This window comes from Clarias gariepinus, chromosome 3, assembly GCF_024256425.1.
Source record: "Clarias gariepinus isolate MV-2021 ecotype Netherlands chromosome 3, CGAR_prim_01v2, whole genome shotgun sequence".
Lineage (NCBI taxonomy): Eukaryota > Metazoa > Chordata > Actinopteri > Siluriformes > Clariidae > Clarias > Clarias gariepinus.
The window spans coordinates 35335001-35349126 of NC_071102.1; the positions used below are offsets into that span (position 1 = coordinate 35335001).

A 14126-nucleotide genomic window follows, 5' to 3' on the forward strand; every position below is an offset into this window, starting at 1 on the left:
GAATTAAGAATTCAGTAGCATGATAGGATAAGACAATAAAAAAAATTCTTCTTTTTTTTCCCCGAAGTAGATATAAAGGATCAGTGTTGTTTTTTGAGTTATAGACAGGAAAGAGGGGCGCCAATACTTTGTGCTTCACCACAGACAGGCTATACAAGTGCCCTTTTTCGAAAATATGCAAACACTACATTACCAGCATGCACAATGGACGATCCACATAAACAGATTAAAAAAAAACATATTTGTGATGTTTTTTTTTTTATTTAATATTTTTGGAAGGAGTCTCCAGTATCAGCTCTGCTTCACTCTGCTTTATCTCATCACCCCCTGCTGTTGATTATTTTTTGTGACTTTTGCAAGACACGTTTCTCAGACACACCTGAGACCCTGACAGCGTTCCCGCTCCGCTCAGGTAGGGCAGCCGGAGGACGTTTGCAGGCCCGAGCGGCTCTAAAGGCTCCCTCCTCATCAGGGCCTCGGCGCGGCGGATGATGTCCCTCATGCGGTGGATGAATCCTTCCTTCTCGGACGGGAGGATGAACTCGTTATGTGCCTGCATACAAGAAAAAAAAATGAATTTTAAAAACTAATCTATGTTAACCTGAAAAACCTGGACCTGGTATAAAACTCAGTGTCTCTGTGATGTCTTAATCTATAGAACTTTAGCTGAAAAAGTATTTTTTAGCTAGTCGCTGCACTTTCCTTCCTTCTTGCACTGACATGGTAGAGTGATGAGGTAGTAGTGATAGAATAAATAGTGTTCAGAGCTCACCATGACGGTGGCAATGTCCTCAGGATTGTCTCCGTCCAGGTCAAATTTAAACGTCACCATCTTGCTGTTGTGAGTCTGAAGCTGACACTCCACCACCCGGTCCACCTTATCTGACAACTGTGTAGAGACACAGATATCAGAGTGAGATAAGGGGTATGGCAAAGAGTGACACACAAGGTGAGACTCAAAGTGAGTCAAAGGGTGAGACCATGATAAATAGAGTGAGACACAACGTGAGACACAAAATGAGTCACAGAGAGAAACAAACAACAAGAAATACAGAGAAACAAAGCGTGAGACAAAGAGTGAGACACAAGGTGACTCTCAGAGTGAGACAGACTTGGAGAAAAAGAGTAACACACAGGGTGAGACACAAAATGAATCGTAGAGGTAAACAAACAATGAAAATACAGAGAGACAAAGGAGAAGGACAGAGAAGTGAGTGACAGTGTGAGGCAGGCAGTGAGAAAGAGTGTGAGACAAAGGGAGGAGCACAAGGTGAGACTCTATGTAATAAATGGGGACATAAAAATCAGTCATAGACTGGGACAAATTATGAAGAATATGGAAAGACAAAGTGATAAATACATTGAAACATCAGTTGAGAAACTGAGTGAGAGAGACAGTAAGTATGAGAGAAAGATTGTAGTGTAAATGAGACTCGGAGTGAGTCACGGAGCGAGACAGACAATGAGATTGTTTGAGCCAGAAAATGTGAAAGACTGTAAAACACAGAGTAAGACATAAGGCGAAAGAGGTAAGACAGTGAGACAGCGGGGCATGTTATAGAAGGCTGGTGTAATTGTTGATACTTTGCATAGATGAAAGAGAAGAAGAAATGTGTGTAGAGCTGAACTCGCAGACGTTCGCTCGTACCCCTGTGATACGCAGCCGGGACCGAGCTTTCTTCCTCAGCAGTTTGTTTCCGGTCCGTTTGCTGGGAACTTTGTTGCTCTTCTCTGATAAGCCCTCGTTCCCGTCACTCAAACCAGACGTCACATCGGAGTTGTAACTGTTAACAGAGGAGAAGTCAAAGGTAAGTTTAATCTAAAACAGATTAATCTACCTCGATATGAAGGTCTGTGCTAATGATGATGATGATGATGATGATGATGTCAATTGTGACTGACAGTTCCTCAGCTTCAGCTACATCACTCCAGTTCACAGTGAGTCTTACTGTAACTAGAAGTTACTGATCAGCGTGACCTGACTGACCCCACATCCTCTCCTTGTGCTTCTAAAGCAGCCCGGACCCTTTGAGCACGGACTCCACTGTACCTGTGAAAGTGTGTGGTGTCTCTGTTTAATAAGAGACACCACACACCACACACCACGCCATCAGTCTAAGATCCTGGAAGTTGTGAAGGAGGCCCCCATCATCAGGGAACATCCTTTCCATGATGGGGTCCATAGTGCCATGTCTTCCCCAACCCACACACCTGTTTCCAAAACATCAACTTTTGAGTGTTCACCTCTTGCCTAATATACCCCACCCCCTGAGAGGTGCCACAGTAACATAATTAAAATCATCCTCGTTCCCTCAATATTAATGTTATGGCTGATCAGTGTGTATTAAGTGAAGAATGTGGTCGTTTGTTCTGCTGTTTCACTGATACTGCACCTTTTATCATATTAGATTACTGTGTAGGACAAACAGCATGACACTGAGCTCAGCCAGCCGCAGCTTAATGTGTGTGTGTGTGTGTGTGTGTGTGAGTCACACAGGAGCCAAGGTGCTGCTAAATGGAGCATCAACCACGCCACAAGCCTAAACCAGATCCCTCAGGCTGAAAGTAAAGGCTCGGACACACACGGCTCTTAGCTATCTGTTCTTGACGGCAAAAAAACACGTCATCCCAAAACATGTGGAAAAATATATCATTTTTTTCAAACACTCACACACTTCCCTATTAGAGATTATTTTGAGAGGAGCGTAACAGGAAAAAGAGCCTCGCTAACGTTTATCCATCAACATTGGCTGCCTCTGCATCTGCTTCCAGATGAAACACGAGTGTTTATGGACTTAATCGCTGCACTAAAAGCCTTGCAATCGACCAACATGCTTAATTAATGACAGAATGAGTTTTCCGTAATGGAACGGAAAAAGCGGGTTTGCCATGGTTACCTGTCGACGGGAGACGAAAAGCCGCTGGCACCGCTGGAGAGCGCTCGCTCGGAATTCTGGGATACGGCGATGCTCTGGAGGAGCGGGAATAACATACATGAAAACATCAGAAATGCAGACATCATCTAATCTCAAATGAACTTTATCTCAAATAACGTGGCTATAAGATAATTGTAATAAACTTTGTAAAAAAAAAAAAGCTACAATTTCTTTTATAGTTATATATTTTTTACACGCTCTATTAATAATTATAGAGCCTAAGCCCCGCCCACTACTCACTGAGGGAAAGCGGAGTGCTGGGATTGGACCGTTGTTTTCAGACGAAGCTTCTGTGGGTGGAGATTCAACCACTGGGGCATCGGTGTTCTTTAACTCAGTGGGTGGGGCTTTGGATGTGGGGGTGGAGCTTGGTGTGGAGCACAAAGCCTCAGGCAGCTCTTGGAGGCTGGACGGGCTGAGGTAGCCATCCGTTTCACAATCCGCTGCCAGGGATGCCAGGAAACAATTATTAAAGGTAAGGCAAGGGCTAGACTGGATATGATTATAAAAATTTAAAACGTTGTGATATATATATATATATATATATATATATATATATATATATATATATTACTGCAATAATTACACAAAAACAGCAGGATGTGGAAGTGTAAGAAATTTGGAATACACACAAAGGAGAATGGCATTTCACTTTAGGAAAGTGTGCATTTAGGTAAAATTATGTAAAAAAAAACGTCATTCATAGAAATGTATGGCAGAAATATTTATTTGTATTTTTATGCTTTATTAAAGAATCATAAGGGAAGTTCTTTACCATATATGGCAATGTGGGGGCATTTCATTATGCAAAAGCGGGGCACTAGTATGTGTGGGATTGATCAAGGGTCATATGAGGCGCCGTATAGGGCTTAAATCAAACTTCACTCATGCACACACACAGGAAAGACTTGCATACACATATATGAAACAGTCACACATTTATATATACTACTAACTGCTCAAACAACTACATATGAATATGTATATGCGCGGACACACACCTATGAAATGCGCGGACACACACCTACAGTATGAAATGCGCACACGTACACAGAAACCTATGAGATGTACTGTATAATGATCATCATGTGCATTTCTCCCTAAGCTTTGCTAAATTTGCTCAAACCCATCACACGTGCAGTTCTGACCAATCACAATCCAGAATTCGAATTCATAAGTATAAATTGTCAGTATTTTTGGATAAGGAGTTCATGACTGTCGTTCCTTTGATGATTAAACTCACAAAGATAATCAGGTAAAAGTCTGCCTGTGCTCCATACCTGGTTAATTCTGCAACCCTTTGATTAAAAGCGAATGAAAGGTTAAAGTTTGAAACGTGCACTGGACTTACACGTGGCGGAGGAGTAGCAGGCTTGGTGGATGTTGTAGTGCGGCTGATGCTCTGCGTCCAGTTCCTCTGGCTCGGTGGTGAAGCTGGCATTAATCCCCGAGTCCATAGAGCTGTTAGCGGTGGACAGGAGCGGTGCGGAGACGGTCACGGTGGGGGTCATCTGGACCGGGCTGAACACACCGCTCTCTGCTGACATCTGCAGCTGAAGAGGCGGGAGGTTCGACACGGGGGGGTCCGACTCGGGAACGGACTCGGGTTCCTCCTCGATGACAGCGTCCTGGCGCCTCCTCTGCTCCTCGTCTGCAAGCCGGCGGAGCTTCTCACGCTGCCGCTTGATGGCGGTGACACGGTCGCGGATGGCTTTGGCCACCAGCTTGTAATCAACGTCACACACAAAACCAAGCACCACCTAAAGCAGAGACGGACCGAGAGAGAGAGTGAATTCTGAACTGATGACGAAGCAGTGAAACTTCTCAGCCGAGCAGGAACGATTAGAAGAGTCCGATCACTCGGGCTACTAAATAAAAATCCCCTGAATAAGGAATCCTTCAGTTTACTCAATACACGCTTCTCATTTCAGATAGCATCACACACTTTCAGCTTTTAAGGGCTCTTATTGAACTGTGACTGTTCACCTCTGGATTGCTGCTGGCCAAGCTGATTAGATTAGACTTACCGAGGTCAAAGGTCAAGAGTGTCATGTTGCAGGTCATGTTTATGACGCCTTTTTTTATAACCATGGTCAAGAGTGTCAGGTCAGTCATCGTAAACAAAATTAAATTTATTCACACCCTAAAACCAGTAATAGTGTATAATATAGATAATCATATTTTTAATGATGATTATAATTTTTCCTTTCCTTATATACTGTATCAAAATATTTATTTATTTTAATAATTTATGTAATTCCGAATTGTTTTTTATTGTGGGACTGTTTTTTCTTTTTGTCTTCTAACATATAATGTAAAATAAATTGATAAAAAATAAAATTTATTAATATACACAGAACTACTCTCATAATTATACATTTAAAATGATAAATAAATATATAAACATAACTGAACACAATAACAACAATAATGCTGGTAATGATAACGAAGGAAATCAATAAATAACGATTAATTAATATTGATTAATTGTTAATAATTAGTTAATAAAATGATTAAGAATCCATTTAATTTCAAAGTTCCAAACTCCCAGGACCTGAGAGTGTATACTTTATTAAGCTTCAATGCTAAACATTGTTAAATTTCCATGAGCCAATGTATAGGTGAAACTCGATTCATATTGTGCAAAAGTTCATTTATTTCAGTAATGAACTTTTGCATGATATTCTAATTTCACCTGTATAAGGGTGAAGGAATTCTTAAACAAGACCATGTGAAATCCACAGCTCTATAAGTTCCATGCATACTTTATCAGGAAAGGAGCGAATGATCTCACCATCTCCTGGGCCACCTCCTCAGGGACGTCCTTGTAGAGCTCGAACAGGAACTCGATGGCGTTGTTGTCCTTGTACTTGCCGTGGAGCTTCTTGGTGTCGTCCATCCGGAGCCAGAGCTTCAGGCCGGACTTCACCATGTCGTCCTCTTCAGCCAGCTCCACATGGACGCCGTTGTTCTCCTGGAAGAATGGATGCTCTAACAGGTCCTGGATGGTGTACCTGACCAATGAGAACACACACACGCACACGCACACGCACACAGAGAAATATGGTTCATTTCAATTCGAGAAATCTTTCGAGTCGAATTCCACTTGGTGTCATAAAAGAGTTTTCACTCAATGATGTTTGCGGGGACAAGGCTATAACAAAGATCATAAATATTCCTGTCAGTTTAAGATGAATAAATCACTTCAGGACATGCGTTGTTATTTTGGGAGGAGCATCTGTAACTTCACCTTAAGAAAATATTACGCACAAAAAGATTACGCACAAAGCCAAATGCTACCGCCGAGCGCCGCGACAGTAGAACCGACATTCCGATTAGGTAACCACTCTATTATTATAGGCTTGTATGTTTGTGTGTTTGTGTGTATTTCCTCATTCATTCATGAATTCCTTTATCACAGAAGTAAAGTAAAGGTTTGATGGTTTTGTGGAACGACAGCACAGGTGTGACAGAGCGATGAGAGTGTAAGAGTAACTCCGTCTCTGAGTCAAGGACAAGGGTCAGATGGAAGAGGAGAGTTACGCACTCGGTAGGGGAAGTGTGACAAGACTCTCAGTTCCAGTGTAAAACAGCTCACAGGATCACAAGATAAGATCATAAATTCATAGGAATTCACATGAACCATCTCGTATTAAAAAGTAAGAAAGGTTTAACATAATGTAAAAACACCCTGCTTTCCATGATTTTTGAAACAACTGAGTTTTGCAATTAAACCTAAATACATTCTGTTAACTGGGTTGTTAATGGGATTAAATAGAGCTACGGTACCAAAGTTTTCTTTCACGTACAGTCTGTACTGTGATCGTGAATTTTCAACCCTAAAACAAAACCGAACTCTTGTCTGAACCCGGGCCGCAGATTTGCTGGTTAATCTACAGAATCTACAGGGCAAGACCACGCAAAAATACTCAGAATTCACAGAATCCTTACTGAACCATTCAGATACACTACAAACTAAAGTAAGCAACTCCATCTGCTTATAGTAACTGAACTTTGAGTCAACTTTTACTTAGATCCAGCATTTAATTATACAGCAAAATATAATGTTGATTATTATAAAGTTTCCAGAGGTGGAAGGTAACTACTGTAGGTACTGTACAGTTACCTCATTACCGTACTTAGGTAGATTTTTCATGTCCCTGCACTTTACTTGTGTAGTTTTATTAGTGGATGCTTTTTTTACTTTTACTCCACTACATCATACAGCAAATATCTGTACTTTACACTTCACTACATTTCTGCATGACATTACATTACATAACTACATTTGAAGCGGGAATTTTGTGGGAGCCAGAGATGTCAAAGCACCTGCTGAATATTATATGTAGTTGTAGCAGGTGAAATCAGAAGCATGGATGAATTCGAATCTTTTACTGGGTTTTACTCAGTAAAACTATTTTTAAACTATTTTATGAGAAATGTTTTTCGATGTAACTTTAGCACTATTAAAACTCCAGGGTCCTAGGTTTGAATTAAGCCTCTGATCCATGTTCTCCTAGTGCTGGGTTTCCTTCTACAGCTCAATGACATGTTTCCCAATTACCCACAGTGTGCATAAGTGCGTGCTCTACCCACACATCTGGCTAACCCAAGTAAGGTCCAGGTAATATGTTCACTTTCAAGTGGGTTAAGGTGAGTGTGAGTCACAGGATTATTTTTAGCTCCTGGTGCTTCACCAAAGAACTGGAATATCAGCTTGAGCTGCTTCCCCACCTTCAGAGCTCATTGTTTAAATGTCAAACTAGAATCTACACTAACTAAAATCTATGACACCATTGCTAAGATGGAAATAGCAGCTGTAAGGCATCACCCTGATGTGCATGGACGTGAACACGAGTAGATGTGAGAGAGGTTTGTGTGAGAGACGGTGTTTTTACCTCTCATGCTTGTTCATGCGGATGCAGCCCTCGATGATCTCCTTCAGCTCCGGGACTTTCACTTTGAAAAAACTGTCTGGCTTTATGCCCTGCGTGTGAGACAGAGACAGGGGAGGAAGAAGAGGCGAAGAGTTAGACATTCCTGAATGACTAAATGCGTCCGTGCTTCCTGGTGTCTGAGTGTGTCATTAATGAGAATTTTAATCTAATTAAAGGTAATAATTAACAGGATAAGTCATACATTGTAATTAAGCCAATCAAATGTTCTTAATCCGTAGCTTATTGTACTTTCAGCCTAAGTGCAAGAAGCGTGGTCATAGTGCGATCCTTTTATTTCTGGAATATTATAACAGTTCAATTCAGTTTTCTTTGTATAGTGCTTTTGTCACTGTTGCAAAGCAGCCTCATAATTATGAAAATAAATTAGAGAATGTCTTCAGATTGTCCCTGACGAGCAAGTGGGGAAGACAGTGTCAAGGAAAAAAACTCCCCGAGATGACAATAGGAAGAAACCTAATTAAAATTAAAAGCTCGTTTTAATGTAGTGGTATCTCTCTTAACAGTTTAACAAGTTAACACAGGTCTCAGAGCTCATCTAAAGAACAGCACAGCTGGGCAGGGAGGGGCTCATCTTATATGAGGTCACATTAGGGTAGAAAAATCAAAAATGCTCTTTCCTCACATTCATTGTGTGCACACACACTGGAGACCCATTTGCATGTCTAATCATGATCACAAAGTGAATTTTTGCATAACAAGTGACTTGTAAAATTAACTTTTTTACTCTTAGTAGCAACAGATCAAATAAGATATCGGCTATATCCCTTTTCTGTACGTAAAAAATAAATAACGCCTGATAAAAGCTCATTAAACACGTCCTGAGCCGCTAAATAATCATGTCAAGGTTGCCAAGTCTGCGTAAGATAAGTAATCTAGCACAAAAAGTCCAAAATCACAACATATAAGACTGAAACAGTTCTAACGATACACATGCCTGTCTTTCAGTGTGTCCGTCACTCTGTACATAAATAACCTCTGTAAATCTGCTCTTAGAAACTTGCAAACTTAGAAACTTAGTCTCGCCCACACATACACATACACACACACACACACACACACACACACACACACACACACACACACACACACACATATATATTAATCAAAGAAACAACAGCTGTCTTTTTGCACACCTGGTTATCTGTATATACTGTGTGTCCCCCTGTCTTATATATATATATATATATATATAAAAAAAAATATATATATACATATATATATACAGTATATATACAGTATATATATATACAGCATCTTCTCATCTTACTGGATGAGATTTTCTGTGCTATCTGATAGGAGAAAGACAAAAGAGGCTGGTGAGTGACGATTAAATGATTGATGCTGCTCTTACACAATTGAGAGTGTGCTTAAAACACTTTTTCTTAAACAGTTTAGACTATCTTAAAAGATTCCTCTTAGTATAATGCCCTTGGCGACACAGGGATTGAATAAACACATTAGTGAAACTCAAGGATGGCAGAGACACTTCCTCCCAGAAACTTTGTGCAGGCTTCCTTTACGAGGACTATTTACACACCGAGCTGCAAGCTGCTATCTAGCATTGGTCTGCTTTTTAGGTCGTAATTGTTTCACTTTGCAAATAATGTTTCGCAGTGGTAGTCTCTTTCTATTTAAAGACGAGGTGGGGGTGCTAACACTTTGCACAGGGTAGGATATGTGTTCTAGTCAGTAGTTGCACAACTACTGTACAGAGAGATCTGTGTAAAAGGTGTGCCTGATAAACTCTGAGAAAAGTGTGCATGTGATAAAGGGACAAGGCTTACAACACGTACGCAGAGGACCTGTCGATTTTCCCTGCTAATTTATTGAACACCCTCCAGATCTTTTAAACTTACATTCAAAGCTTAAAATAATACATTTAATTGTTAAAAAAAAACAAAAAAACACACACACTACTTCATGCACTAGGGCCAGTTCCTTCTGGATCTTCCGGAGATGAAGAAGCTGCATGCTGTGTATGATAAAAATACACGCTCTGGGTCAAAAGGACATCCACTGCTAAGGAGGTTAAATAGTTACACACACATCCCTGATATCCCATGTGACTGCATGTTAACAAAGCGTGACTGGACACACATGTGGCACAGGAGGAGACTGAGGAGACTTGATGAAGAGCTTCAGCTTCTACGCTATTCTCCAGATGGTGACTTTTTTGTTTAAACCAACCTTTATTAATTACTTAGTATCCCTTACTAACAAGGACACTAAGCAGATATTTCACCCAGGAGAGGACGGGTTTCCTTTGGGTCTGGTTTCTTTCAATGTTTTTGCCTCATTTCCTCAGCACATGTGCCTCTGTCTTGGTCATTAAACATATAAAGCTACATCTGAATTTCTACAAAGCTGCTTTGTGGCAATGTCTATACAGATAACCGAATGGTTTTGCTCTTTATAGATTTTCTATTCCTTGAAAAGTAAAGGTCATATATACAGTTTGCAATGCTGGGAAAGGGGCCGATGCTGTCATTTGTGTAAAAGCTAAACAGAAAAGGGCTTAGAATAGAACCTTGAGGGTCACCTGGGCTCCAAAGCATGTACAGTATCTACACTCTTCACTGTGTTTACACACACCTTGCACAAAGTACTTGTTTTTTTATACAAGCTGCTGTGTGTATTTATTCTATACTTTACAGTAACCACTAGGCACCTGGGAGTGGTGGGAGTTGAGGTTATGGTATGGAGCTGGAACCCACCTTATCCAGTAAAGATGGAAGAAAACACCACAAGTTAAAACTGTCAAGGTAGAAAATTGTCTTAGAAACGCTGGCCTTCCAGGAACTCCTTCTGGAAATGTCTTGGAGAGAGGTTAGGACTGCACGGGGGATGGGGCAATAACTCCTAGCTGAGTTCCTGTAATGTGCAATAGGTGTTGGTGAATAATTGTGTGTACAGTTTCCACAGACATATCTCTTCCGCCGCTGCCACAAGTTATCCATTGATTTTCAAAGATCAGGCATTTCACCTGCTGAATGTTCATGACGTTCACAACTGCAGTAGGCCCCAAGGCACCTCGGGCGGGATCGTCATTCATGAACGTAAAGTACATTCTTCTTTAAAACGTTTGCACTGTTGAAATGTTTTACTGCAGCTAGGAATCTCATCATCGTCCTGTGCTTGAAGCTTCTATTAATGTTATTTGTCAATTGTTTTTACACCTTCACTCACCAGACATTTCATCACAAGTTCACATCCATCACACAAAATGCATCCAACATTGGCAGGTTGATATTTAGGCTAACACAGGATGAAAATCTCCCCATATAGAATCCATATAGGAAATAATGTACAGTTTAAAAATACATACTTTGGGAGTTTTTAAAACTGCGAACGATATACTCAAGCGACTAGTCACTATAAAGGCTGAAGAATCTGACAAACAGTGCAGTGTTTCACACTTCATCACTACACAAGGCTGGAAAAAAGGTTAATGTCTCGAGTCGCCAGGATGGAAACACCAAGCTTAAAGCTCTGTAAAATTTATGAGGTGGAAAGTTTGAGCTGGAAAGTAGGATGAAAATGAAGCAAGGGCCAGCTTTCTTCCGAGGCAGAACGAGTCCAAAGATGATGAGGTTGGTGAGACATCCACTTATACCACTTCTACAGTAACACGATAAGTGCCGCCTTTGCCCTTGATGTAAAATTCGGCCTTAATGTTTGACTTGTTTGAACTTGGCACATGTCCTCACTCTTTAAGATATTCCTTTACGATAACATATGACTTATTTGTTCATACACAAAATCAAAAGTCATGAAAATATTCTTATCCATGTGATAAGCTTGCTAAACATACTCACACTTTCATGTCACTTTAACATCAGGAAACTTCTAGAGCTCCAAAGGGTCAAACCCTCCAGCTATTTAAAAGTGTTATGCCCTTTCTCCTGGACAGGGGGCAGGATGTTTTTGCAGGTATGACAGTCCCCAGAATATCCCATGCTTCTGAGAAGTGTAAGTGAGGAGTGTTTATGTAACCATAGCAGCCCAGTGCTACTTAATCAGATAATGAATAACTTTTAAACATCTGACAGCAGTGGGAGAGCGAAAAGCAGAAACAAGAGCAGCCAGCCGTCTTACGGTTTTCAGTTCCCTACGTCAAACGCTGAGCCACAAGCACTGGCCTCACAATATGGCGGATATGCTCCTGGGGTTTGAGGTTTATGTAGGAGTGTGTTTTACGAAGGTTGATTTGTTGACCCCAAAGCCCCGTGGCTCCTAAGAGAGAGGTCCAGATTCATCCATCTTTCACTCTTTCTCCCTCTTACATTTTTTTTCAACTAATCACTTTGCCTGCCTGACACAGGTTCAGCACAACAGCACAGCCGAACTGAATCTCATTACCCTAATGATAGCAAATACTGAATAAGGATGCCTTTGTTTCTTGTTTGCAGACTGCTTAATATCTTTCTTAGTATACTGTAACTAATTTGTTCATTCTTGCAGAACACTAAGAAACATGACTAGAGAGAACCCCTGGTCTGGTGTTTGTGATTTCACCGATATAGCAGCGATGCATCAGTTTGTCACGAAATTCTGGCACTGCTGGATGTTTTTTTTAATTCAAAAAGGAATACATGAGGGTAAACTCATGGGGAAAGCAATTGGAATAAAAATCAGCACAGGCTTGGCAAAAAAAGAACAAAATCGTGCACCAAATACAAGAGACAGAGTCACGCCGGGTAAAAAAGTGAAAACAGTAAACACATTAGGAAACTTATTCTGTGGAAGGTTGCAGGGGTATGAAGCCTATCCCAGGGAAACTTAGGGCACAAGGCACAGACACCCTTGATAAAGTGCCAACCCATTTTAGGGCCCAAGCACACACTTACACACTATTGCCCATTTGGGAACATCTTTTCGGAATTTAACCTACACCGTATGTTTGAGGACTGTTGGAGGAAACCCAGCAAGGACATGCAAAATCCCCACACACTGGACACAAGTTTTGACCCCCTAACCCTGAAGGTCTGAGGTAATTCTTGTGTTATGGGTTAAAACTTTTAAAATGATGAGCAAGTAATGGGTTTATAGGAATGGTTACTATAGTAACAATTAATGGTTAATATGGTGGATTGCAACAACTTAAGTTAAGAGGATAGAGTAGTTATAACTAACTGTGGACAGAGAATCAATCACAGGAACCCACATTGCTAAAGTGCTCACAAACTAAAGCTAAAATAAAAATGAAAGCCAGGTGGTTAATCGGTTTGTCCTAACTCCTACAACTTCACCGACATCAGGAACGAGACCCTGAAGGAGCCAGACGCAGACGCGGTGTCTACACAGAGATGAAAGCCGCAGACGGTCGCCATGGATATCATATGATGACCTTTTCTACCTGGCATGCCTGAATGAGGAGCAGTGTGCTGCAGAAATCCATCAAAGCCTTTACTGATGTAATTTTGGAGAGCAGGAACATACATTCCGTTCTTTAGATCTAATTAGAATCATCAGCCCTCATCCTCGACAGAAACAAGACCTTTTCAGTTCGATTACGGAAACGACCGGCCTGTTTGTAAACTCTGTTTAGCTCATCTCTCCTTCTTTACTCTGTTTTGTGTGAAGAAATCATAGGACAGGAAAAATGAGCAGATTCAGATCCTTCTCTCTAACTCCTTCTGTCTCTTTGTATCAATATAATTTCTTTCTATTTCTCTTTCTTTCTCTCTCTGCCCATCTGCCTCTCTCTCATTCTCTGTCAGTGTGTCCTTATGTCCTTGTCTTTTTCTTTCTCTCTTTCTGTGACCACCTACCTACTTTTTTCTGTCTTTCCATCCCCCTATCAATCTGCATTTCTTCCTGCAAATTTGTCTCCTTTTCCTCTCTCTCTCTATCCATCTGTCTTTCTGTCTCTTTTTAGTCTCTGTACAGTTGTCTTTATCTTCCCTTCTCTATTCCCGTCATTTTCATGTCTCTTTTTTTCGATATTCCTTTCACTACTAATTTTTGTGGCATTTTCCTGCCACTTTGTCTCTCTATCTCTTTCATAACCCCCAAACACACACAGTACAGTGCAACAAGGTGTAATAACAGACATTTTTGAACATTAAACACACACACACACACACAGTTTCATTTACATTTGATCAGTGGCTTTAAGTGGGGAGGCGTGCTGCACTATAGCAGCAGCTTTATGCCATAATTATTAAACAGTCGATGAGAGGTGTCACTTAACCTTACACCCCCTCATTTTTCACACACACATACACACACA

General features: G+C 40.8%; 1 protein-coding gene across 2 annotated transcripts in view; it reads right to left on the reverse strand.

Annotated features, from left to right (window-relative positions):
- wnk4b (WNK lysine deficient protein kinase 4b) overlaps positions 1 to 14126 on the reverse strand; it is a 60526-nt gene that overhangs the window by 8648 nt on the left and 37752 nt on the right. For both annotated transcript variants that reach the window (XM_053492324.1, XM_053492323.1), the window contains exons 5-12: positions 7835 to 7923; positions 5731 to 5950; positions 4288 to 4696; positions 3177 to 3379; positions 2898 to 2971; positions 1649 to 1784; positions 773 to 889; positions 380 to 553 (exon numbers count right to left, since the gene is read on the reverse strand). In XM_053492324.1, coding sequence (XP_053348299.1) covers positions 380 to 553; positions 773 to 889; positions 1649 to 1784; positions 2898 to 2971; positions 3177 to 3379; positions 4288 to 4696; positions 5731 to 5950; positions 7835 to 7923 — 1422 coding nt within the window. The remainder of the gene's footprint in view (positions 1 to 379; positions 554 to 772; positions 890 to 1648; positions 1785 to 2897; positions 2972 to 3176; positions 3380 to 4287; positions 4697 to 5730; positions 5951 to 7834; positions 7924 to 14126) is intronic.